The following is a 24,405-nucleotide window of genomic DNA, read 5'->3' on the forward strand; positions in this document are numbered from 1 at the left end:
CTCTGGGAAGACAGAGAGGAGACAAACCCCAAATCTGTTCCACACAGACCCTGATTGTGGATCGAGGATGCAAAGCACATGGGGTACATGGTTCCCATTGCCCCAGTACCACCCAGCTCCTCTCCCCGCCAGCACCGCCCCGGGCGCTGCATGCCAGGCAGGAGCTGCTCTGCAAACAGGACAGAGCAGTTTTGGTTTCTCCAGCAGTGAATATCACCACGGGCTGGGATCTGCCCAAAGGGAAACCTTTGGCACCGCCGGGCAGGAATGGGATTTACCAGCATTGGAAGCGTTTCCTTTATGGCTTTGTGAATGGGGAAATTGAGGGGTGCACATAGGGATGTTCCATCTGGCAATGGCTCTTTCCCTGGCTTGTTCTAATTGGGATTTTATAGGGGCAGAGATGAGGGTGAGGAGATGCCCATGCAGGACCATGTCTTGGCACGGCACTGACCCCAACCACAGCCATTCCCTTTACCCCCTGCCCCTCCACATGCTGATGACCCCAAATGTTGTCCCTTTTGCCCCAGGCTGGGGTTGAGCTCAGCAAGGAGCTGTGGCCACTCCGGCCCCAAGCCAAGCACACTGCTTTAATCCAGGGCCCTGCTTAGGGGTCTGGATAAAGATTAGCTGTGAACATTCCCCCCGATTAGGGTTTAATCCCTTTGACATTTCACATCTTCTTAGACCTCATAGGTGAGACCCTGGCAGCTCCAAATCCCCGAGTCCTGGAGGGAGCTGCAGTGAGTGCAGCTTCGGGGACACTCAGAACAAGCTTCCCCCAGCTCTAGCTTTCAGATCAAGCTGCTTTCATAAATAAATCTCCTTTTTCTGGAAAGGGAATGGCCATAAATAGACAAGAAGGGCAGGAGCTCGCCGTGTATCTGCTGTAAAACCTGCTTTGTGTCACTTTGAGTTGGCTTGAAAGGAGAAGCTCACAACAGCTGTAGCAAAGCAAACTTTATTCCATGTATAACATGCATCCACATTTCCTCTGCCTTCAGACAAGCCTGGATGTCACACAGGGACCCATTTATTTGAGTTTTAAGGGTTTTTCTGAACTGGACCCTTGACTGACAGCAGAAGCTGGAGAAATTATAGCCTGCATTCACAGATATGTAAGAAAAGTTGGTAAATAAATACATGCACACACACACAAATGAACCGTGAGGCTCCACACATGCATCTGGTGAGAGCCAAAATGGAAATTCAGGGCAGTCTCAGAAATGTGGGCTTTTCAGACCCTTTGCCCCCTGCCAGGTGGGGTTTCATCTCATCGTGCCACCACGGTGACTGCTGTGGGTTTCCCCTGTGGATTTTCAATCCACCAACCCGCAGGAGATCCAGGCCACCTTCAGAGGCTGCGTCCCAGTCATTGATGTCCATCACTGGGGTCACCATCAGTCCGGGCTCTCGCAGTTGTCTGTGCTGAACTTTGCTCTGTCCTGCTGACAGGAGAGGAAACAGCTGTGAGGCCCTTCCCAAACCAGATGGTGCTGTGGGTCTCCCCTACTGGTCAAGGAGGAACTTCATTCCTATATCTCAAGATGAAACTTCTCACAGTGTAGCTCGTATCCATCGCCTCTTCTTTTCTCCTTGCCAAGAGCCTTCATCCTCTTTGCAGCCACACTTTAAGTGCTGGCATGCTGTGACAACCCCTCTTGAGCTGATGCTGCCATGACCTGAGCTTTCTGCTCTTCAGAGTGAGAAGACTCACATCCTCCAGGTCCCCCTCGCAGCGCAGTGCTCCAGCCTTTGGCTCCTCTCTTACAGCCGCACTCCCATTGGAGAGCCCCTGTCCCACAGGTCTCCCGCTCTCCAGCATTGTGTCTCCATGCCCCATCACTCCCAGCATGATCCAACTGCCCACCCTGGCTGTCATCACACCCTGACCCCATCCTCTGCCCAAGCCCTCCTTACCTGGAGGACTTTGCTGTAGGACAAGGGCGCAAACGAGTCTTCCAAGTAGCGGGTGCCGAATCCCATGATCCTGTTCACAGCCTGGTTGCAGATGCCGGCCACTTTGGCAGTGAGGTGCACCGTGAAGGCAAACTGGATCTCCTGGGGGTTGACGTTGGGTCGGCTGGCCGTCATCTCCCGGCGGACGTAAGCATCAGCCAGGTTCTTGAAGGAGCTGTAGGACATGTCTCTGAAAAACGTCCGCAGCCGCACGTCTTCCCTCACCTGTTGGAGAAGCAAAAGAATCGGGTTCATTGAGGGCAAACAACGCGGTGCGTCAGCCTCGGGTTGACGCCTTTGCATCTCGTGAGGTTTGCAGATGGGAGAGGGCAGGCAGACAGGATCACACCCTGGTGGGGAATTCGAGGGCACCGTTTCCTTGATTTCACTCAGTTGTTGCACTGTGTCAGAGCGAAGGTTCCCCTGGCCCCATAGGCTCTCACCTGCCTGTCCAGCTCATCTCCAGCTTCCTGCAGCAGGGCCACAATTTCTCTGATGGCTTCATCTGCAGAGAGAGCACAGCCCCACGTCACCTCCAGCCCCACGTCACCTCCAGCCCCACGTCACCTCCAGCCCCACATCACATCCAGCCACATCCCCAAGCCCCATCCCCACGTGCTCTCAGGGCAGCACAGCTGCTTTGCCCCCCTAAGGATCCCCCAAGCAGCACACATCACCCCCCATTCCCATAAAAGCCATTCCAGCCTGTAGCCAAGTGCTTTGCCTGGAAGAACTGCCCTCTGCCTTTGGGTTTGTCCCTCCCCAAACCAAGCCCTGATGCCATAAATCCCCCCAGTGGTTCCCTATGGCTCTTTATGTTGCATCCTTGGCACGCAGAGACGAGTCCCACACAGGCTCTGCACGGGGACAAATCCCACTCCACAGTGTTTTCAATACCAAAGTGCAGCACTCACCGACCCCATCGGTGCAGGTCGGCCCTGGCAGCCGCTCAGCCCTGCGCTCCCCACTGCCCTGCACGATCAGCCCGACCTCCTCCGAGACTCGTGCATAGTAACCCTCCGGCTGCTCGGCCTCTGCAGGGAGAAGAGCACTGGTCAGAACCAGGGACTGATGGAAAGGCCGGTGCAGACCCCGTTGGCACGGTGCCTGCACCCACCCCAGGTTGTGGGATTGCCTCTCCTGTTGGCGTTTAGGAAGGGGTGAGGATGTAACACAGGCGCTGTTGCTGCGGTGGCTCCCACCCTTCCCTGCAGCAAAGCAAAAGCAGCAGGGGATGGCACTTGGGTGGTTCTGGATTCAGTGTCTGGTCTCAAATGCAGGTTGAAACTAAACTAGGGTGAACTGTTTTTGCTGCAGGTGCACATAAAATTCTGTGCATGGACAATTGCCTTGGAGCAGCGTGCAGTAACTTGCTGCATCACAAGTCACCATAACAATGCATAGTTGTGCTCCTCACCCAGGGGATCCAATCAGCTCAAGCAAAATTGACCCTTTCCTGGGGCAGCGAGTCAAGATTGGAGCTCCCAGAGGAACAAGAGGGTGATTCTTGGGTAGGGTCAGCACTCCCACACCCCAGGTCCTGTTGATGGAGGGCTCTCACCTGTAGGGCTGGATGCAAGGACGTGCCGCAGGGGCAGGCAGCTGGGGCGCTTGGCCCTGGCCCCCACCTCACCACGCTCCTCCTCCACGTTCTTCTTGAAGGAGAAGACCTTCTTGAGGCTGGGTCTCTTCCTGGAGGCTTTGCCCAGTGTAGGGGATGTGCTGGTGTCGGCTCTGGGTCTCCTGGGCCCTTCTGTTTTGCTGCTGTAAGGAGTCCTGACATCTTTTTCCTTCACTTTTTGCCCAGCGTTTTCCTTCTGCTCCTCAGGACTCCTTTTGAACAGCAGATTTAAGAAGCTCTTGAACCAGGTGCGCTGGGCCTTGCCCTGGGGGGAGCTCTTTGTGCTTTTCCTCTTAGGCTCCAGCTCCTCTTTGAGTTCCTCCCCAGGAGCCGACGCTTTGCTCTCCTCAACCACAGCCTCCTCCAGCCCCAGCTCCTTGGCTGCCTCCTCCTGCTCCTTCTTCAAGCTGTTCTTGGCATGCGAATACTTGCCAAAGTCGCTCTCTGACCTTTGCAGCAGAGCTGCTTTCCTCCCTCGTGCTTTGGCTCCCTCCTGAAGCCTTTCCTTGGCCGCCTGCGTGTTCTCACAGCAGCTCAATGAACGCCTGACGTAGATCTCCAGCACTTTCTTGGCCCCTCTCCTGTCCAGAGAAAGGATGGATCCCGATGGCTGCCATGCTGCGTCCCATCGCTGCTGTTCTGTGGGCACAACCCGCATTTTGCTGCAGAGGAAAACAACATTTTCAGCCCGGTGTTTGCTTTCCTGAGGACAGAGAGTGGGTGGGATGGCTATGATGGAAACTGCTACTGTTTTGACTGCAAGCTGAGGGTGTTTGAGGTGTCCAAGGGCGTATGTGCCCTTGGTAAATGATCAACCTCTTTTATAGTGTTTGTGGATGTAGGCTGCACGCTTAGGGTTTTACGATGGGGTAAAGACAGTGCTAATGGGAGAAGTGAAACTGCGCAGAGAGAATGAACTCATCTGGTGCCAGAGGGGCTGCTGGGTTTGCACAGGTGTAACAGGCATATTGCCCTGCTGTGTCTTCCCATCACAACACAGCCCCTAAGCCCAAATCTTCAAGCATCTCCCCTTGAAGCTGCTAAAAAAGCCAACCACAGCAAAAAAAAACAACAAACAAAACCAAACCAAACACAGCTGTGCACCTTCCAGAGAGACAGACCCAAACCAGTCTGCTTCCACTGCTGAGCAGAGCGCGGGAAGCCAACAGCAAAACCTGTGGGCTGAGCCATGCAGAGCGCGGAGCTGCTTGCAGGGCTGGGCACACAGAACACACATCTACCCCACACAGCTCGGCTGTTTTCCGGATCAAAAAGACAACCCCAAACCCACCCGTGTGAGCACCATTCGTAACTGCAATCACAGCAAAGCGAACCCCATCCTCCGATTGACTCCCACTGGGAGCATCGTTCTTGATTTGCTCCTTTGCTATTTACCTCTCCATTGGGATCGCTGCTCTTCTGGACGCGTGTGGAGGCCAAGTCCTCAGCACTGAGCAAGGGGAGCCCCGGCCCCTCCAGCTTTATACCCGCCTGCTTTATACCCTTTGGGGCCGCTGACTCAGCCCTATTTTTAGCTTTCAGGACGGCACTTCCGCATGGGAACCGCTGTGCGTGAGTTTCAGTAGAAAGGAGAACCATTTCCTTGTGATAACCGGCAGCAAAACAGAGCAAAGCATCCGTGTCACCTGATGCACCTTGGAACCGGCCATCCCAGCCCACCGGCTGGTGGTTTTTGTTTATTTATTTTTATCTCTTGTGGGCCGATGAGCCGTGGAGGCTTTGGTGTGCTGCTTCTGTAGGAAGAAACCGAAGTATCTCAGGGAAATGGGGCCTCAGAGCAGCGGCAGGATCTCCCCACTGCCACCCCAGCAACACTCAGGACATGGGGGCCACATAATGAACATGGCCGGGATGCAACATCCTTGAAACCCCCCCCTGGGGCCCTTCAGGCAGCCTGCTTGCCCACCCTCAAACATGAATTGGGACCTTAATCACAGAACCGTAGAATGGTTTGGGTTGGAAGGGACCAGAGAGATCACCTGGTTCCAGCCCCCCTGCCTCTCTCACACCTCATCCACCTGTGTCCATTGCCTCCTCCTGCCGGCTGCTGCCTGCCATCCCCATTGCTACTTTGCCATCTGATGGCAATATTTTGCACTGCACCTTGCACGGCGCTGGACACGGATGCATTTGCTGGGTGGTGATCTGTGCAATGACTGGCACGGTGATTTTGGAAAGTCCTATGGGGTTTCCATGCGAGCAAGTGCTTTGTTTTCTCCAGCTTTCAGCCTGGATGACGTGCTGCCCAGAACCATCCTGGATAGGAACAGTCTTTTCTTGATAACCGGTACAGCTCACAATTCAATGTGTCCACAGTTATTTCCTTTCAATCTCTTTCTACATTTTCTCTGGGCTGTCATTTCCTACTGCTTGAAGAGAAACAGCCCATTTCCCTCCACCTCTTCTGAACGCTGGTGCGTCAGTCTGCTATCGATTAGGAAATACCCAGTTCTGTTTTCCAGGATCCCCACCTGCTGCTGATAAACAACCCATCCAGCAGGAGCTCTAGGGCACCGAGTGGCACGTGACCACAGTGAGTGATAAGAACTTTCACAATCAACTTAGTCTGCTTTTCCCCTTCAACATCCAGCTAACAAACAGCCACATCACTCTGGGAATGGAGCACAGTTTGGCCACCTCTTGTTTGCAGGTCATCCAGGATGAGTCTGTAAACGATCCCTGTTGGTGGTGGAGCTCTCATGGCTGCACGGGGATCAGCACTGATCAGCATTGATTTAGGGCCTCTTCCAGGCTTTCTCTCTTTGTAGCTTCATTTCTGGATGTAGCCTGAAGATGCCCAAGGCAGTTTATTTAGAGATAACCAAATATAAAGCATATGATTGAGAGTATTGTCCAGTGCCTCTTGAACAACAAACATAGGGCTTCAGCCACCTCTATGGAGGCCTGCTCCATCCCTAGAGTAAGGGATTGTGTCCATTGTGAACCTTCTCTGGTGCACAGGGTTTGATTTTGGGTGGCCTGGTGTGAAGCCAAGGGTTGGATACAATGATCCTTGTGGGTCTGTTCTACAGCTCTATGATATGACTGCATTCTGTGGTTTGCCCCAGTCACTGACCCTGGAGGTGATCCAGAACATGGAAACGTGGCACTGAGGGATGTGGTCAATGTGCACAGTGGGGATGGGTCAGTGCTTGGACTCAATGATCTTAATTGTCTTTTCCAACCTTAATGATTCTGTGTTTCTATTTGACTGACCCAAGCAGATGCTGTGTTTTAATTGTAAGGACACCGACCACAAAGATCCCTCTGAGCCCTGGGCACAAAAATATCTGCAGTTCAGACCTGAACCAAGACGCAGAGGATGGAGGCAGCCCAACATGGGCTGAAAAGAGAGCACAGCCAACTCACGGCACCTGCATGGCTTAATGAAACCTCTGCTCCAAGGTGCTGGTGGGCATGGGCACATGGGGGAAGCATGGGACCCCTCCCCACATGCTACCACATGGAGCACAGCCACAGCAGAAATCCCCAGCACTTCACTCCCTCTTCCCACGTGCACACATTGAATTCCCCAGTGCAGATGACATTTGCTGGGCTGTTTACTGAAAGGGATGGGTTGTGTTCCAGGAAAGCAGAGTGTTTATGGCTGTCTCACCTGCATACACTGTGGGAAGAGCAATGGCCGCATTGCCCTGGGACAGACAGACACGAGCTCATCCTAGAAGCTGGGAAGGATTTCTCATGGCACAGCCCATCCTTGCAAAAATGCCCTTTGCTTTTTTGCTTTCTGAGATCACTCCAGAGCACAGCGCAGCTCAAGGAGGGCTGAGTGCACCTGGCAGCTTCCCAAGCTCAGGAGGAAATCCCCGTCCAAGTCCAACGGGATCCTTAGTCATCGTTGGAGGAACAGATGGAAGGCAGCCACACGCACTGCCTGTGTGTGCTGGGGTCACCACCAGCTCCAACGAAGCCAGCTGTGCCAGCCTGGGGAGCCATGGGTTGCTCAGGAGTCACCAGGGCTGCTTCCATGGCAAGATGGGGATGGGAGAGCAGTCAGAATAAAGGCACCCATGAGTGTGTATCTATCATAGGAGTGGCACATGACCAGCATGGGAGCCCCCCTGAGCAGCTTGGCTGGTGCTGAGTGACCTCCAGCTTTTGCTCCTAGCAGAAATGTTGGCATCCCTCCCTGCCAGCACCTCACCAAGGCTGTGAGGCAGCACTCCTGTACCCCAACAGAGATCACATTCGCTGCTGACCTGTTTCGTGTCACATCATTTAGCAGTATGGTTACACAAAGCGTGATTAAAAGCAGTTAAAACAAGACCCAGTAGAACATCTGTACAGCCTGAAGCTCCAGCCAGGATTCAGACCATCTCTTCAGCACATTCCCACCCCTAATCGCAGCTCCACAGGAGACAGATCACAGTGCACAGCACATCTGCAGGGTGAGTCCTATAGCAGGTCAAGGCAACATCAGTGCACTGGTGACCCTGCACGTGTGTTCATCTCACTGCAACAACCAAGCAGCCTTTCCCAACAGCTTCGAGGCATCACAGCTTTGGCTCAAGGCAACTTTTGGAATCCAGGACCCCCTCTGCTGCCTTCTGTGCAGGGAGCAGGAGGTGCTGGCACTTCCCAGCAGAGCACAAGTCCCCCTGCACAGCACTGCACACACAGCCTTCCGTGGTGTCCTGCACTGAAACCTCCAGCAGCTCTTCCCTGAGCTCCTCGTGCTCCTCGTTCTCCAGCTGCTCCAGCCTGCTGGATTTCTCCTGGATGATCTCCTCGGGTGTCTTCAGAAATCTGCAAGTCGTTTTTAGTTGTTCTAAGCACCAGGCTTTGAATGCTGGAGCCCCTGCCCTGAGCTGAGCTCTGGAGCTCTTGCTTTGCCCTCAGGATGCACAGAGCTCTCAGTGTTAAAGCAATAAATGGCACATGTCAGCCCAGCACGGTATTTTAAGCCCAGGGTAGTCCCAGGGAAGCAGCCAGCACTGGAAACAGTGGGCTCACAACTTATTTCCATCTGTTCTGTCCATAGGTGGGCTTCAAATCCACGTCCTCATGCATTACCCCAAATGCACACAGCCAGAATGCTGCAACTTCAGCTCAGCTCTGCCCCATCAGAGATCCAGATGCCAACACCTGGAGCCCAGCACCTTCCCATGCCCCATCCACACTGCTTCTCTGATCTTCAGCTCACCTGAACAGCAGCTTCTGCCCCGGTTCCCTTTTGATGATGTTAAGCTTGTAGTAATGTCTGAGCGCTCGGGACATCTTCTCATAGGTCATGTTCATGCGGTTCTGGAAGGAGAAATGAAATCTGGGGCTCTGAGCCAAAGCAAGTGCCCATCCCTGGCCTGGATCTGCAGCAGGACCATCAGGGTGGCTGCCATGGCACTGCAAGCCTTGGCACAGCTCTGCAGCCCGCATTTGCCTCTGGGCCCACAGGTCCCATGGTTTCTGGGGCTAACACCTCCCTCTTTACCTTGTGGTTCCCCCAGAGATGGGCGAGTCCATGGGGGTTAACGATGCGGAAGAGCTTGGCCTCTTTGTCCTCCCACTTGATGTAGGGCTCGTAGCGGCTGTCAGACAGGAGCTGGTAGATGTAATCCCACAGCAGCCTGCAGTCTGAGCACACAGGAGACATGACAGAGCTCCCACTGTGGCTCCAGTGAAGGTCGGTGAGTGTCAGGGCATTAGCAGTCATTATGTATGCATTAAACATGTTATGGGAAACGTAAGTGCAAGAAGAGCCCAGAGCTCACGTTTTATTTCTGCATCTCAAAGCGTCAGTGTGAACTACACTTCTTCAAGTGGGGAAACCAGTATTAAATGGGGAGGTTGGTGGCCCTGCATGTGGCAGGGGGGTTGGAGATTCATGATCCTTGAGGTCCCTTCCAACCCTGGCCATTCTGTGATTCTACGATTCCGTGAAACTGAAGCACACACGGATGGAATAAACAGAAGGGGGCAGGAGGGCAGAGGGGATGGAGCACAATCTCATTTCCCCAAGGAACCAGGATGAAAAAAAAAATAACATTCACCTGCGATTTTCCCATCCACTGGTGCCAATGGGGCTGTAGGAAAAAAGCAGATGGATTCTGCCCTGCAGCTGCCCTCAGTGCTGGGATGGGAGAGGTTCAGGGGCTGATGGAGGCTGTGGGATGGGGGCAGCTCAGTGTGTTCCAGGCAGGGCGAGGGAGCAGACGGGGCAGCCTCTGCACCGTCGTCCATCCCTGAAAGGGAAAACCTCGTGCTGCACTGAGGTGGATCCCAGGACATCTTCCAGAGCCCTGAAATAAGCTTTGTTTAGGGACTGTGGGATGGGTTCAGCTGCGTGCTGCAGCCAAGGGCAGGCACTGTGCTGCATGGAAAGGCAGCATGCCCATCATACAGGCAGCATGCCCATCATACAGGCATCATGCCCACCATACAGGCAGCATGCCCACCATACCTTCCCCTGTGCCCTTGGCCTCTCGGAAGGGTGATTTCAGCAAAGGACTGTACCTCAGAGCTCTTCTTTGAGTCTTAATGTACTGAAGTAATTCATACAACACATCGCCTGTGGGGAAGGAAAGTGAGCTCAGGTGGTTTTGCTGCTTGTATTGCTGCAGTGCTCACAGAGAAAGACTTTCCTCACCATCCCTAAGAACGTGGGGTCTGTAAGAGGTTTTTCCTGGTCTCCAGCACCCACCCGTCCCTCCCACAGCAGACCACAGCCTGGGATAGACCTGGTCCTTGTGATGCCCTTCTGCCTCACCAAACCTGAGCCAGGAGCGCGGAACCTGAAGTCGTCCTTGGTGAGGATGCACAGGGCTTTGCCATTCATTTCAAACTTGCTTTCATCCGTTTGCTGAAGGCAATACTCCCTCTCTGCCCACCTGAGCCAGTGGATGACATCGTCCTTACTCCACAACGAGGGCTGGATTCCTGAAAGTGGTGACAGCCCCTGAAACAGCTCAGTCTGCGCCCCCAAACCCAATGTAGAGGTACAGTGGTCTCCATCACCACCCTTCCCCTCTATAGGAACCAAAACCCACCCCACTCACTCAGCCTGCCAGGCAGTGCCAGGCCATGCCCCTCATCGCTGTGTGTGTGTCTGCCCCAGGATGAGAGCAAAGCTGCAGCCACTGGGTTGGAAGAGCCGGGCGTCACTTCACCCTGGGGAAGAGAAATTAAATGCATTGATGGAGGGAAATTCCAGCTTGACATGCCCCTGCATTGGACACACCTGCACCAGGGTGAGCTGCCTTCCTCGTGCTGTGATGTGCTGTCTGTGTTCTTGCTCTTGATCCTCACCAGCCCCAGGTTGCCCCAGACAGGAGCCTGAAACCCCCACTCTCTTTTTCCCCTTTTCTTCCTCTATCAGCAGGAGCTCCTCTCCAACATCACCCCTGGTCATGAGCCAGCATGCAGCTCAGGTCCTGCTTGCAGCATCACCCACATCCTGAAATGCCACCAGCAGCAAAGTGGATAATGGTTCCCCTTAAAAATCTGTTAATGTTTGCTTGGCTTCGTTCTCTGGAAAATTAAGAGTTTTGCCTGCAAGTGCTGTTTTCTGAAGCAGTTGACTCCAAGCAGTTCCATACGCCCTTGGGAAAATTTCTGGGGGGAGAGGGGTAACACAGCCCCCTTAATGGGGTGGGGGGGGGAGCTGAGACCTAAAGAGACAGCAGAGCCTGGCTGTGGCCTCAGTGCAAAGGTGGTGGCACTGAAGGTGGTGACCCTAAAGCTGATGGATCCTAAAGGTGGAGCGTGGGGGACATAAGCTGAGCCCCAGGGCAGGGGGAGCTGCAGCAGGCAGCATTCAGCCAAAGGCTGAAGGTCACCAGAGTTGGTGACGTGCTTCATATCCCAACACTGCTGACGGATGACAATGAGGAACTATTGCTACTGCTTGGTCTCTTGATGAGACAGATCAGCAAGAACTGAATCACTCTCAGATTTCATCTCAAAGGGTTTTCCTCACCCGAAGGACAAATGTTAGCTTGTTTTCTGCTGGAGGTGATATCGTGGCTTAGCTGTTGTGTCCAGGATTTGGTTTTAGCAAAGCAAGCAGCTGCATGGAATCATAGGAAGAAACCAGAGCAAATCCAGCAGGATAAACTCTATTTAGAGAGGTTTTGCAGCAGTGCAAATTGTGTTTTGGATTCATTCTATGCAATAAGAGACAGGAAGATAAGAGCAAAGGGAATTAGCAGTGCATTTTGCTCCTCACTTCTAAGGGTTTCTAGAGCATAACGACACACTCTTAACTCCGGTAACTTTGGACCTATTTTATCAGAGTCGATTTGGCGTTGTTTTGTTTCCTCCTTCGCTATTTTCGGGCGTGTATCTGAGATGGCATTTACTCGGTTCTCCTCGGAGCCGCAAACCGGGAGGAGAGCGGTGAAAAGGGGCAGCGCGGAGTCCGGTGCTGAGCACGACCAACCTCACTGCTCCACTCCGAGAGGAGTCCGCTGGAAAAGGGCTCCTCGGGTGCCACAACCGGGGGTGGGCGGCTCTTACCTGCATCCCCGCCGCCCCCCGCCGCTCGGCGCTGCCCCAACGCGGCTCCGGCGCGATCCTTCCGGGAAGCGAAATCGAAACGATCGGAGAGCCGGGAGGGACGGGGGGAGTGCCCAGGGCCGTGTACCCTAACCCCCCTTCCCCACACACACACACATATATACCGGGCCGTGTCCCCGCTGCCCCCGGGGGTTCCCGTTTACTTTTTGACCCCGCCCGCTGCCAGTGCCGAAGTCCCCTCCTGGAACATGGCTACAGGCTCAAAGCTTTTAACTTTTTCTACCCTCTACCGGCCCCGGTCTCCACAGAGCACAGCCGAGATGGGGCAACGCTGCGCAAAGCGGGGCGCAAAGCGGGGCGCAAAGCCGGGCGCAAAGTGGGGCGCAAAGCGGGCGCGCGCCGACCCACGTGCACCACCGACGCGCGCCACGGCCTCAGCCCCGCCCCTTTTCCCGCTAGGCCACGCTCCTTTTGCTAAGCCACGCCCTCATTTGTGCTAGGCCACGCCCCATTCTTCTCTCTTTGCCCCTTCCTTGCCATTGGCCCGCCGCCTCCACGCTCGGGACCAATCAGAGAGCGGAGGAGGCGGGGCGCGGCCTCATTTCCAAATCCCGCCCTCCCGCCGCCTCCAGGAGCGGCGCGGTGGGGATGGCGGTGAGTGCGGCCTGTACGGCCCTGCGCGCAGCGTGCGGGCTGTCCTGCCCTCCTGCCGGCCTGGGGAAGGGGCTGCGGGGTCCTTCGTGGCTTTTCGCGAAGCTTGGGGCTGTTGAGGGCTTTTCTCAACCTTCGAGGGACCCGTGCTGCTCCGTTCTGGGCCGTGGGGGTCGGTGCGGGCCTGGTCTGTTCCGTTCCCTTGGGCCGCTGAGGGCGGTTTGGGGTCGGGCGCGTCGCGGCGTTCTGTGGGAGCCCCGCGGGGTCTCCGTGTGGGGCTTAGGGCGCCCATCTCCGCGCCTGTGGGGCTCCGTCAGCGCAGGCGGGGGCTGTTATCCCCGAGCCGCGCGTCAGCCCTGCCTCCGTTGCTGGGCACGAGGCCTCGCTGCCCTCGGGTGACGGATCTGCTGTGCCCAATGGCTGCCTGCTCGCAGTGCTGCGCTGTGCGCATCCCCAGGTGTGTCTGTCGGGTTAGTGCTGCCGTCCCTTTTCTCCCCTCCTTTCTGGCCCTGCAGTGCTTTGAAAGAGCTGCGGTTTGTGCAGGATTTTCCTGTGAAGAGGAGCTGTGGGTGAGAGCTCACCTTGCTGCTGCTGTGGTTTCCCCCTGTCTTTAATCCTGCTCGCTCTGTGCTGCCTTCCTGGTGACCTTAAGCTATTCAGGAAGGGAGGTCAATAATTCTAAGTTAATAATTCAGCATGGGAGATTGAGGACACACGTCTGTAGGATGAATGTCACAGATTACTTTGCCAGGGTGGCTACAAACCTGGATCCTGTTGTAGCAGCAGGTTATGCCCCTAAAGAAGAAAGTTCACCTGCTCTCTCCATGGCCTTATCCTCAGCACAGAGTCGCAGTCCTTCCTGCTGGCATTGCTAGCAGTCACACATCAGTTACAGGAAGGGCAGTTAACGGAAAAACAGGGTTGTCCCTTTCGAGGTGTGTCCTTATTTACCCCATAGCCTGAGTGTCACTTGCACTTATGGGTTGTAAATACTTACACCTTTGGTTCATGGAGGTGTTTATAGTCACGTGGGCAGCCAAATTGTGAGTTACAAGGCTCAAAAGCTGCGGTCAATGTGTAAGCAAAGCTTGTTGCATATGTTATCAGCTATTCTGGGCTTTTGCATATCTTTGCTACAGTTTTCTTTAAGAAAACAATGTCAGTTCAGTAAAATAAATGGACTGATGGCTATTACAATTCATAGGTACTTAAATCACTAAAAATTGTCTTTTTCAGAGCAGATTGTGGAGCAGTTGCTTGCAGTGGTGCAGTTGCCTTTATTTTCTGTAATAATGTCCACATTACAAGGTCTTCAATGATCTGATCCTGTTGCTGAGATGGAGCAATGTCTGCAGACTCATTAGTGAAGCCTGTGCACAAGGCTGTGTCAGACTTATCTCACGTTATCTCAAAGCAATTAAGAGCAGGATGAAGTAAGTTGTGCTTTGATGGAAATAGGTGTGCACTGAGTTAGCTAAATTGGTGTTTATTTCAAACCAGACTTATCTTGCTTGCTGCTCGTAGGTTGTTTTGTTGTTGTGCTGTTGCTTTGGGTTGTGTTGTTTTGGAGGGGATGAATCCTATGATTGGAGCTGAAGGTCGTCTTTCTTTTGGGAGTTCTTCACACAGTTCTGTGGAAGGGAAGAAAGGAGTTGGGGGGAGCCATTATTGGCTTTAATTGAGTGGTCATCTAGGAATCTGAGATGTGTGACAAGTTGTTGGGTATCTGCAGTAGGAAATAACCTCCAGGATTGAGAAACCTCATTATTTCAGCTGATCTGATCACAAATCCCAGCTCACCTCAGTCCTTTTTTGCTCTGCCTTCTCATCCTGACACGTTCAGTCTTGCCTCCTCAGACTCCAAGAGGTTTTGTCATCACCTGCTTTGAGCTTTTGTTAGGGATGTTGTGATGGTTTGGGTTTTTTGGGGTGGGGAAGAACCAGCAATGCCTGCTTTTATTAACTGACAGCCTCTATTTTATGGGACTTCAATGCTGCCACTCTTCCTTGTAGAGAATAACGCAAAGTGAACCTCCTTCAAATGCTTGCTTGGAAGCAGGCTGTGGGGCTGCGGTGTCCCAAGGAGATGTGAGGAGCAGAGTGGTAATGAACTCTTGCTTTCCAGGGCAAATGCTGAATTGGTGCCTGCTGATAACAGCGATTTCAGCTGTCCAAAGAGTATCCTGATTTTTAGATGAATTGCTTAATAGAAAATAAAATTAGTTAGAACGTAAGCTGGCTTAACCCAAACGCACACAAGCAACACAATTAATTCTTTCCTGTGGGGAAACATAGTTGAATGAGGAGCTACCACTGTTTCTCACCCACTTCATTCACAAATTGCACAGGAAGAGCTAATGATGATGTTAGAAGCTCTGTGCAGAAGCAGTGTGGTTGTAGTATCTGTTTGGGGGGGCTTGGCTGTACTGCTGATGAAAGCCCTGCTGATTTTGGGTTTCTGATTCCAGCATCCTCTCTGAACGCCCCATGACCATTGGGTAGAGTCTGTGGGCCAGCTTTCACCAAGGTCAGTACAACTTCACACATCTTTGGATTGTCTTGCTGTTCAGATCATTGATTCCCAGTCAGGAGTCTCCTAGTTTGGAAACTCCTGAATTTTTGCCTCTGTCCCATGGCCCGGTTTGATCCTATCTGTGTTCTGATGAGCTGAATTGCTTTGCAGGGCTTCTGTCTTAGCAGTGCCTGTTTAGAGAAGCTGGGACTTGTAGGGGAAGAGTGGTGGTGAGGGCAACCAAATAATGGCACAAAGGAGCGTGCAGTTGTGTGGCAGTTCTGCATTTGCAGCTTGTGGACAAATAACACAGGTTAAAATGTATGAATCATAATTCCAGTGGCAAAAACGTGTCTTACAAGAAATGAATGCAGTTAGCAGCAGGCTCTCATAAGACGGTGCTGTGACCCTGAACTGGGTGCTTGGGTGCAGTAATCCAGTCCATCAGAGCAGAGGGTAACAGGAAGGAAGTACAGCTTGGCAGCCAGAAGAGTAACAGAAGTGAACCTTGTGCTGATGCTGTGCTGTATGTGCAGCAGTGTGCAAGCAAGCCAGTGTCAGCCTGCTCTCATCACTAACACTGCTGGGATTCCACCCCCCTGGTTCAGCCTGCTGGGACAGCAGGTGATCGTGTTTCCTGTGATGTTCATCTGTGTGCCCACACTGCTTTAGGATGTCCTGCCAGCTGTCCTGATGGAGCACATGCACCAACTTCAGCAGTTTCCTCAGTTCAGTAACTGATGGCATTCGTGTTTTCTCAGTTATGTTTTGCCACTTGAATGACTGCAGTTCTCACTTGGCGTGTCGTCAAAACTGAAGTGAAGGATCCACAAAGGAGGGGAGCAGGGAAAAGGCAGGAGGAGAAAAACCCTTTGCATTTGCTCTGTTGCCACAGCTGCAGTATTTTTGAAGGTATTCCCTGGGATTTAGCTTAGCTGGGTGAGTTTCACAAGTCTCCCCCAGTTTGCTTATGGTGAATTTCATCCACTGGATCAACGTAACTAGAACAAATGAAGGAGGAAAACTGAATAAGGAAGCTTTAGCCTTTGTGTAAGCTGGCTAATTTCTTCTTCCCCTGGATGAGAGGATTAAAAATCATGGCCTTGCATAATCACTGGCTTTGGAAAGGTTACATCTGCCTGGAACGTTATCTGCTGCAGCAGTTGGTGGTTATGAATGAGTTCCCCAATCCATTGACATAAATGTTCTGGCAAACCTCCTTACAGCTTGATGCTTTGGGGTAAGACTGGCCTTCAATGGGTGATGGTGGAGCTTCACGATGGCACAAACCTTCCATACCAACATGGATGGGAATAACAGGGGGTAGCATTTATCAAGGAGGGATCTTTGAGAGGTTTTGAAAACCTGACCTCACTCATTGTGCCTCTGTTCACCACCTAAGGAATACAAGAGAAATGTACAGATGACCTAGATTTCAATAGGCACCGATTTCCTCTTGCAGTTCAATTTCTTACATCTTCCAGAGATTCTGTAAGATGTATGGGCACTGCTTTTTTTTCTTCCATGGGCTGTTTTCTGCAGCATCCAGGTTCTTTCAGAGAAGCCACTTCTATGTGAAAATGGGGTTATTCAGTGATCTTCAAAGCAAGTCGTGCTGGTTTAGTGTTAAAATAAAGCACCACAGAAGTTCAGTTTTTTGCTAATCTCCACGGTTTCAATGAGACCTGTTCTTGCAGTGTGCTAATTAGGCACTATCTGAGTAATTTTGGACTAGACAGGTTTTATCTCTTACCCTTAATGCTGCTTATCTCTGATTTAAGCCGTGCAGCACAGCAGTTTAAACCTTCTTTTGGAACATGACTGAAAGCCACGGGTTTGATTGCTTCTCTAATGGAGGGAAAGTATTGATCAAGCAAATTCCTTGGGCATGTGTGAGCAGCAGGTGGGACAGGAGCTCTTGCAGCATCCAGAATAGCCCTGCTTTCAGATCCCATGCAGGGCACTGAGCGTCGCCTACCCCTGTCTCAGCAGCAACCTGTGCATTTCAAAACGTCAGCGCAAGCCAGACGTGCTGCTATGGCTGCTGCAGAGCAGGAAGGTTGCTGTGACTCAGCTCTGTGTCACAGCTCTCAGCCTGCTGCACGTGGCATAGAATTATAGGTCGGCTTAGCCTGAAAGGGATCTTAAAGATGCCCAGCGCTGCCCTTGCTGTGGGCTGGGCGCTCAGCAGCCCTGAGGCCCATCTGTGGCCTCAGGCACCTCCAGGCATGGGCACAAATGTGGGCAGCAGAACCAGGGCCTCGCTGTGCTCTGAGTAAAGGATTTCCTGCCAACATCCGACCCGAATCTCATTCTTTTAGTTTAAATCTTTTCCCCCTTGTCTTATCGCTATCAGACCATGCAAAAAGTCAGACTCCTTCCTGTTCATAAGCTCCCCTCGAGTACTGAGCGAGGCCCAAGTGAATGTATTTGGCAGTGGGATGTGTTGATGTGTGGGCTTGCTGTCAGACTCGAGGAGCAGCAATAAACAGCTGGGTTTGAGATGGTTCCCTTTGAATGTTCTGCGCAGTGTAGAGCAGTGACAGCAGGCTAATGGCTGCTCTGAGCACTGGGTGAGCGAGGGGGAAACTGGATTTCTGTTTACTGTTAATTATAAAGCTGCAGAGCTTAGTGCATTAGGGCTGTGCTATATTTAAACGGTCCCCCATCTGTCTGTCTGTCCCTATTACAAAATGTTCTTTGAGAAGATCACGGGGCGAGCTTCTCTCTCCTCTTAAAAGCTGTTTTTGAAGCTCTCAGTTGCTTTCAGAGAGCTGTCTGACATGCCGTGGCATCTGTGTCTGTCTTTGCTTTGTGCTCTCAAGTCACTGCAGTGCTGTTTTGAAGGCGTTGCAGACAACTACAGGGAATGGCATTTCTCTGCTTGCAGAGTGAAGTTGATGCATTTCTGAAAGATGAAGCTGCTATTCACAGAGAAAATGGGATCTTTGGTCATTTGCTGTGTTGCAGACTGTTATCTTCAGTTAGGAGACTGTTACAACAGCATTAAGAATAACGATTCCAATCAAAACCTCTTGTGAACTCGGGCCAGCCAGATTGGCAGCCCTGAGGCTTTCAGGCTTTGCTTATCCCCAGAGTATTGGAGCAGTGATGAGCACAGCAGCTCCTCATCTGCCCCAGCTGCATCCCGTGGGCCTGTGCTTTGTGTGCTGGGCCTTCTGCCCATTGCTTCTGAGTTGGGCTCTGCTTTTACCACCCAAAGGGTCACTTAGTGCTGGTGGTTTCTAGAAAGCTGGCTGCCAGATTGGAAACAGCCAGCTCGTTTCACACAGTCTGCATTACGAGCTCTAAAGTCTCAAGGTTTTGGGCACTTGTGGGCTGAGATGAAATCCTTGGGTTGTACATTAACAGCCCTTTAATTAGCAGGCTCTGGACTAAGACGTGCTCAAGGCTTATTAAAGTCATTCTACTGAAGCAGGGGAATTGATTTGTGAGTCTTGTGGATTATTCAGCTGAAGAGTAGAACCAACCCCCCCGAAGGACAGACTTGGAAGGATTTCCTTAAAATAAATGGCAGTAAAAATCCAAGCGTTTGTTTCCCTTGTTGTCTTTGAGATGGGTGCTGTGGAAGCCAGCTGTCGCTTTGGTTGCATGCTTGTCAAATTACAAACAGGCTGGAGTGGGCTCTTCTGGAACAGGCTGCCACTTTAGAACTTCCCACTTCCCAGAGCATCCTCACTCGGTGCCCAATGGGTGCCTTTCCTCTGCACCACCACCTCGTTATGTGTGTTGAAATAGGCACCGTCTCTGCTTATTCAGTTTTATTTTCGTGTGCGTGGTTGTTTTCCTTTTTAAACCCACAAAATACGGCTCCAGTTCCTGGTTCATTTTGCTGAAACACGACACTAGCTAAATATTTTTGCGAGAGCCTTATTAGTCACATAAGAAAGAATGCAAGGAAGTATTCTTAGAAAGTGTTATAGCTATGCTTGACGTGTAAAATATTTACCCAGACATGTAAACACAGCAAGGAATGCTGTGCCAGTGTACCATCATTGAGCAAGATGTTTTCCAGCTCTTGGAAGTAAGGTGTCGTGTCCTCTGCTGACATGAACCAACAGTGTTGATGCTTGGCTTTACCCAGCAGAACTCTTAGCCCCCCCCCTCTCCCATCCCAAAAATAAATCGGGATGAGCTTTCTCGAAGAGCTGCAATTGTGCTAAATAAATCTCTTCTGTTTGTTTGGCTGTAGGGTTGTTTTAGCATTACTAACGTGACCGCAGTCTGCAGGGTTTGTTTTGCTTTCTGTTGTCTGTATCTTAACGTGTATTAAAAAACTTTCTGGTTCCTGCAGAGCATGCTGCCCCGGTGCCTCTGCTCGGCAGGAGTGTCCCCATGCTTCTGTGGATTCATCTGAGCCATTTCCAGCTGTTCTTTGCCACGGTGAGATAGGAGAGATAGGCAGTGCTGCTGGGGCTGCCAGATAACCGCCCTGACTGAGATCCTGTGTTCTGCCCAGCTTTGGTACGAAGCTCCTCCTGTGCTGGGCTCTGATGTGAGCTCTGCCACGTCCTCAGCGCTGCTCTGCTGGCTGCAAGCTGCCACCGTCCTCTGGTCACTGTCAGTGCTGTGCTGGAGGTGCAGGGCTGTGAGCTGTACCAGCAGGGCTGTGTAGGCAGATCAGAGCTGATCCAGCACAGCAGTAACCCCTGAGTTCCTCCACGCTTCACTACAGATTAACCACTTTCTCAAGGCAGGGCACTTTGATATTTAATTGCGTTTCATTCAATAGTTTTCCTGCTGTGGGTCTGGATCGTCTTTGCTCGTTTTGTTTTTATTGCTGCATGCTCTGTTTTTCTGAACTCTCATTGGTTCGCAGTTACTGTAACTGCTTTCAAAACTCTTCCCTCTGTTATTAGTTGGCTCAAGCTGCTGCCATGCAACTGGTTAAAAATGAATGGCAGTTGGAGTTGTAGCAGATGAGCTGGGAATGAGTTAGCAGTTACTTGCTGGGATCCCTTCCAGAGGAGGAAGGTGGAGTTCTGGGCTGCTCGCAGCATTTCCAAGATAAGAGTCGTGGCAAACAGGGGCTGTGTGAAGCATCAAGAAACTGCAGCAAACTACAAGTGAGGAGTTGGAATTCAGGTTATTCACTCTACCAAAGAACCAACCCACTCGTGTTCAAACTGTTCCCTGTGTCTAAACTAAGGAGGCTGAGCCAGGAGCCTGGAGGGAGAGACTCAGGATGGTGAGGTTTGTTGGTTTGTTTTTCCCCCTGAAAATAGGAGGCTTAAAAAGAAGGAGGGGAAAAAAAAGAGAAGAAAATAAAAAGCTGTTTGCTGCCACGTGGGTTTTGCATTGAGCTGTCATGAATCAGCTCTGAGGTGGGAGGGGACTTTTAGACTGAAATATTTACATGAATCAGACAGCTGGGCTTTGGGGGAGTGACCAGAGCCATCCAAACAGTTTAAACTCCGAAGCTCTGCTGTGCCTCGGTGCTTCCCTCTGATAAAGAAGGATTTGGGGGACTGGAGCCGGTAGCACTGAGAACATATGAGCCGCCAGTGAGTAAAGCTGTGCTGTGTGGGTGCTGGGGGAGGCTTTGCTCGGGGGTTACGGCAGGGAAGGAGGTGATTTGTGTTCGGTTCTGCTTGCTGCAGGTGTGTCAGGATTGTCACAAGTCTTTATGCTTTATAGGACAGCTGACGATGAGAAGCTTTGGATTCTGTAGTGTAAGCATTTGTGTGAATGGGAAACAAAGTCAGATTTAGCTGCCCAGCACAAAATGGTGTTTTAAGATCTGAAGGAATGTCTTGCTTTTATTTTTGTTTCAACTTTTTGGTTGTTTTGAAGCTTTTCTCAGCTCCCCTGCTGAGAATGGATACAAGTCAGAACTCTGTTGTCTGTTGCTGTTGTTTCTGTTGAGGATTTTGTGCTTTGCAGCTTTATCTAACACAACTGAAGACAAATCAAACTCATAGGTGTCATTTGGCTTAAAACTTCAGCTGGCTTGGTCTTTTGTGTGTGTTGGACTGGATGATCTTTGAGGTCTTTTCCAACCTTGGTGATTCTGTGATTCTAACAAACTTGCGTTATGGTGTTCATAGTTACATGATATTAAGGTCAGTTGAGGCACCATAGGATTACATCTGAACTTAGCTAGGGCTTCCTGCTGCAATGCTGGTACTGCATCTCCATGGGATGCCTACATTTGATAAAATATTGTTGCAGGCATTTTAAAAAAAATCACATGCACGTCTATTAACTGTTTTTATACACAGAAATCCTACATGAACAGGAGGCACTTGTTAACAACATACATTAAAAAGGGACCCTGTGTGTCTCCTGAGTCTGAAGATCCTGCTGGTGTTTGCAGTTTGGCCCATCTTCCACCAGGTTCTGACTGAAGGTAGTTGAGCAGAACCAGCAAAGCTGCTGTGACTGCAGTGAAGAGAAGCTCCTTGTGAGGATCAGCTGTAAGAGCTTTTTCAGAAAGCTGCATTTAACCCTGAGTGTGGGTAGCAGCAGTGGTTCCTAAAGGCCACCTGGCTGTGCTCGTTGAGCCTCTCAGGGAGGACAGGAGCTTCAGCACATGCAGACCTGCTGCCTTATTCAGCAAACAGTTTCCTTCTGATACATCCAGCAGCAGGGCTGTGCTGGGTGCTGGATTCGTCTCACCCTGCTGAGTGTGCTTTGGTGTAACTTTCCTGCTTTGGGAAAGGCCATCGTGTGTTACTGCAAGTTAATAAATCACAGCAAGCTTCCTCTGTGTGTTAGTGCTGCTGCTGATGGTGGCAGCGTGGGGCGCTGCGGTGACTCGGTGCCATTGGTGGTGATGGAGCTGTGTGTGTGAACCAGTCCCTGTCACTTAAGGAAGAACCTGGCAGACCACGAGGCTCACATCCAGGGTTAGACGGTCAATGTGAAGCTATTAAAGCCGTGCTGCAGGCTGGAGCTCTGAATTGCACTTGTAGAAACAGTAGATTGTTGTTAAGACTGAAGTAAGTGAGTAGGTCTGTAAACTTTGCTAACAGTGGAGCACTATGCACAGAATAGGAGAAAACAATCGAGCATTTCATCAGCCTCCTTGCTGTCTCTGGCCAGAATTTGCAGGCTGCTCTGCATTGCATCAATCCTGCTGGACATTATTTTCCATCTATAATTTGAAACCAGATGGAAAATGAATGCACTGTACATTGATAGAGATATTTCATGAGAGGGGAGAAGCCTTTGCAATGCGTCTGTGTGAACCGAGCCTGTAAAGCACTCTTGGATCGCCTGGTTACATTTGTGTCTGTAACAGAAAATGAGGCGAGGATCATTAGTAGGTATGAGATGAGCATCTCAAAGGCTCCAGGCAGACTTTCTCTCTGATGCAATGTGGATGAATGCACTTTATTTTGTTCTCCTATGGTGCAGGCCTGTCTACAGGTGGGCAGCACCAGGCCCACTGCATTTCACTTGGCCTCGAGCATCCTTTGTATGATTCAGCCCCACAGGGCAGAACCTGGGGCTCAGCGCTTGCCTTTCCTGCTCTGTAAGCAAACCCTGCGTGCCAGAGGTGATGGGAGGCCACAGTGCTCTGTGCCCAGGGCAGCCCATCAGCCTGGCTTCCTCTCTTGCTATGTGACATTTCACATGTGGCATTTCACCTTCTGAAAGAGCAGAACTGTGCTCGTAAATAAGGCCTGAGCTTCAAAGAGAGGTGGCAAGTAAGGAGCCTGATTTGTACGTGACAGCTCAAACTCCAAATGAGTGTTGGACGCACGCTGTGGTTCTGCATGAAGATGCTTTAATAGGGAGGTTTTGGTTACAATTTGTTGATGCTGTAATTGTCTCTTGCTGGGGGTGCAGAAGGGAACAGAGCAGAAGAGAAGCTTGGTCAAGGCTACAGCAGGCAAGCAGGTTTGGGTTTTCTTCCTGTGCCCTTCCGTGCTGTTTCCTTTTTGTATTTTCTTTATTATTTTATTTAAGTCTGCAGAGATCCCCAGGTTAAGGGTGTGGGAACGAACAGAAGCTGGGGCCAAAGCTCACACAGGTTGATTCTGATCTTGCTCACGTCGGCTCAGCCCTGCTGTTTTCAGCGAGCTTCTCATAGCCAGGGCAGAAACTCCAAGTGTAGCCTTTCTGAGCAGCTGGGTTGTGCTGTCCTGCACAGCCCTGCAGAGCTGCTTCAGCAGCACAGGGGGTGAGGTGGGCAGCAGGGCCTTGGCTTGGGGTGTCTGTGCCTAATCCTTACGCACAGGAAATGCTTCTCGTTATTTATCTGAGGTGAGATTTCCCTTTTTGTTCTGCAGAAGAGGAGTCGGCCATCACTGACGTGTGGTTCTGCTTTGGACGTGTTAAGGATGCGCTTTCAGAAATGAAAGCCAGGCTAAACTTTTCAGAAAGGCGTGCAATGATGTTACAAATACGTCTTGTTCCAAACTGGTACACTGCAGAATTAGGTCAGGCACACCCTGAATATGAACATTTCCTGCTTGCTCATGTTTCTGAGAATTTGTATGTGGGAATGTTTTTGTAGATTTAAAGGAGCGTCGTCACCTAAAAATGAGTTGTTGGGAGTTGTATTGAAGTCATCGTGACGCTGTGATGTAGGAAGAGCAGCAGTTTGCCAGCTGCCCTGTTTGGTTGCTCAGTCTGGTTGTCACCCTTTGCTGTTTTTAAACCATGGGATGAATTTAGATCACTCTCTTCAGCTATTTCTGCTGCTTCCCGAGTTGCTGCTCGTTGTGCTGGGTGACTGCAAAGCAGTGCTGAAGCTGTTGGATGTTCCAGGCAAGGGCTTTGCTCTTGAACAGTCCGACAGCACTGCTTTTTCTTTGGAGTTTCTATGGAGTTCTGCAAACCTGGGCTCCTCAGCTGTTTTAGAATTGCTTTTAAAAATAAATATTAAGAAAGAACAGCACGAGGGTAATTATAAGGAGCAACTAATGCTAGATGTTAGAAACCAGCAAGTCTGCACTGCTAATTTTATTATCTTCTTGATGAAATGTTTTGCATCTGTCCTGGATTTCCTTTGCTGGTTATGCTGTTGGCATTCCTTTCTTGCACACCACCTCTATGCTCTTTGTGTTGGTATGAGCAAGCTGAGCCATTTGAAACGAAGCATTTCACTCCTGAGAGCTGTGTATGTTGGAAAGCGGGTTTGGATGAGAGTTCAGTCTCCAGTTAGAAATGGTTACAGCACTCTTCCTTCATTTTAGGG

The 24,405-nt window shown here is 51.2% G+C and overlaps 3 protein-coding genes across 16 annotated transcripts in view; 1 reads left to right on the forward strand and 2 right to left on the reverse strand.

Moving 5' to 3' along the window:
• Nucleotides 1–999: 999 nt before the first annotated feature.
• Nucleotides 1,000–5,152, reverse strand: LOC125684097 (apoptosis facilitator Bcl-2-like protein 14). Its single transcript, XM_048925839.1, has 6 exons — nt 4,976–5,152; nt 3,521–4,242; nt 2,874–2,993; nt 2,403–2,464; nt 1,921–2,184; nt 1,000–1,445 (listed from the first exon to the last, which is right to left on the reverse strand). Exons 1-6 carry the CDS (start codon nt 4,981–4,983, stop codon nt 1,401–1,403), a joined length of 1,221 nt encoding a protein of 406 aa, XP_048781796.1. The 5' UTR covers nt 4,984–5,152; the 3' UTR covers nt 1,000–1,400.
• The window catches only part of KCTD20 (potassium channel tetramerization domain containing 20), a 32,384-nt gene continuing 11,173 nt past the window's right edge, over nt 3,195–24,405 (forward strand). The window contains exons 1-2 of one of the 6 annotated variants that reach the window (XM_048925836.1): nt 12,711–12,727; nt 15,193–15,251. Coding sequence is in view for 3 of the 6 variants with exons in the window: in XM_048925832.1 (XP_048781789.1) it covers nt 13,141–13,181 (41 nt within the window). In the remaining 3 variants the exon portion in view is untranslated. Of the gene's footprint in view, nt 3,199–12,632; nt 12,728–13,125; nt 13,182–14,137; nt 14,158–15,192; nt 15,252–20,651; nt 20,762–24,405 lie in introns of those variants that run through there. The other 5 variants (XM_048925837.1, XM_048925835.1, XM_048925832.1 and 2 more) reach the window with 5 other exon arrangements.
• ETV7 (ETS variant transcription factor 7) lies at nt 7,840–14,012 on the reverse strand. Of its 9 annotated transcripts, none has more exons than XM_048925845.1 (8): nt 13,306–14,012; nt 10,615–10,726; nt 10,331–10,495; nt 10,020–10,127; nt 9,610–9,858; nt 9,051–9,193; nt 8,766–8,866; nt 7,840–8,368 (listed from the first exon to the last, which is right to left on the reverse strand). In XM_048925845.1, the coding sequence occupies exons 3-8, from the start codon at nt 10,392–10,394 to the stop codon at nt 8,116–8,118; spliced, it is 918 nt and encodes a 305-aa protein (XP_048781802.1). In that variant the 5' UTR covers nt 10,395–10,495; nt 10,615–10,726; nt 13,306–14,012; the 3' UTR covers nt 7,840–8,115. The 9 variants fall into 9 exon arrangements, with proteins under 9 accessions (XP_048781802.1, XP_048781805.1, XP_048781803.1 ...); XM_048925848.1 differs by having other exon boundaries at nt 10,606–10,726; nt 13,306–13,359; XM_048925846.1 differs by lacking the exon at nt 13,306–14,012 and adding an exon at nt 12,074–12,316 and having other exon boundaries at nt 10,606–10,726.

Source organism: Lagopus muta, chromosome 24 (genome assembly GCF_023343835.1).
Source record: "Lagopus muta isolate bLagMut1 chromosome 24, bLagMut1 primary, whole genome shotgun sequence".
Taxonomy (NCBI): Eukaryota; Metazoa; Chordata; class Aves; order Galliformes; family Phasianidae; genus Lagopus; species Lagopus muta.

Coding starts and splice junctions, on each gene's coding strand:
- LOC125684097 (XM_048925839.1), bottom strand. Junction 2,185..2,402: donor GAGATGAGCTGGACAGGCAG/GTGAGAGCCTAT, acceptor CTTCTCCAACAG/GTGAGGGAAGACGTGCGGCT. Junction 1,446..1,920: donor CCTACAGCAAAGTCCTCCAG/GTAAGGAGGGCT, acceptor TCCTGTCAGCAG/GACAGAGCAAAGTTCAGCAC.
- ETV7 (XM_048925840.1), bottom strand. CDS start 10,777: ATGTCAAGCTGGAATTTCCCTCCATCAATGCATTTAATTTCTCTTCCC. Junction 10,128..10,330: donor GTTCCGCGCTCCTGGCTCAG/GTTTGGTGAGGC, acceptor CCTTCCCCACAG/GCGATGTGTTGTATGAATTA. Junction 8,369..8,765: donor GGGCAGAAGCTGCTGTTCAG/GTGAGCTGAAGA, acceptor AACGACTTGCAG/ATTTCTGAAGACACCCGAGG.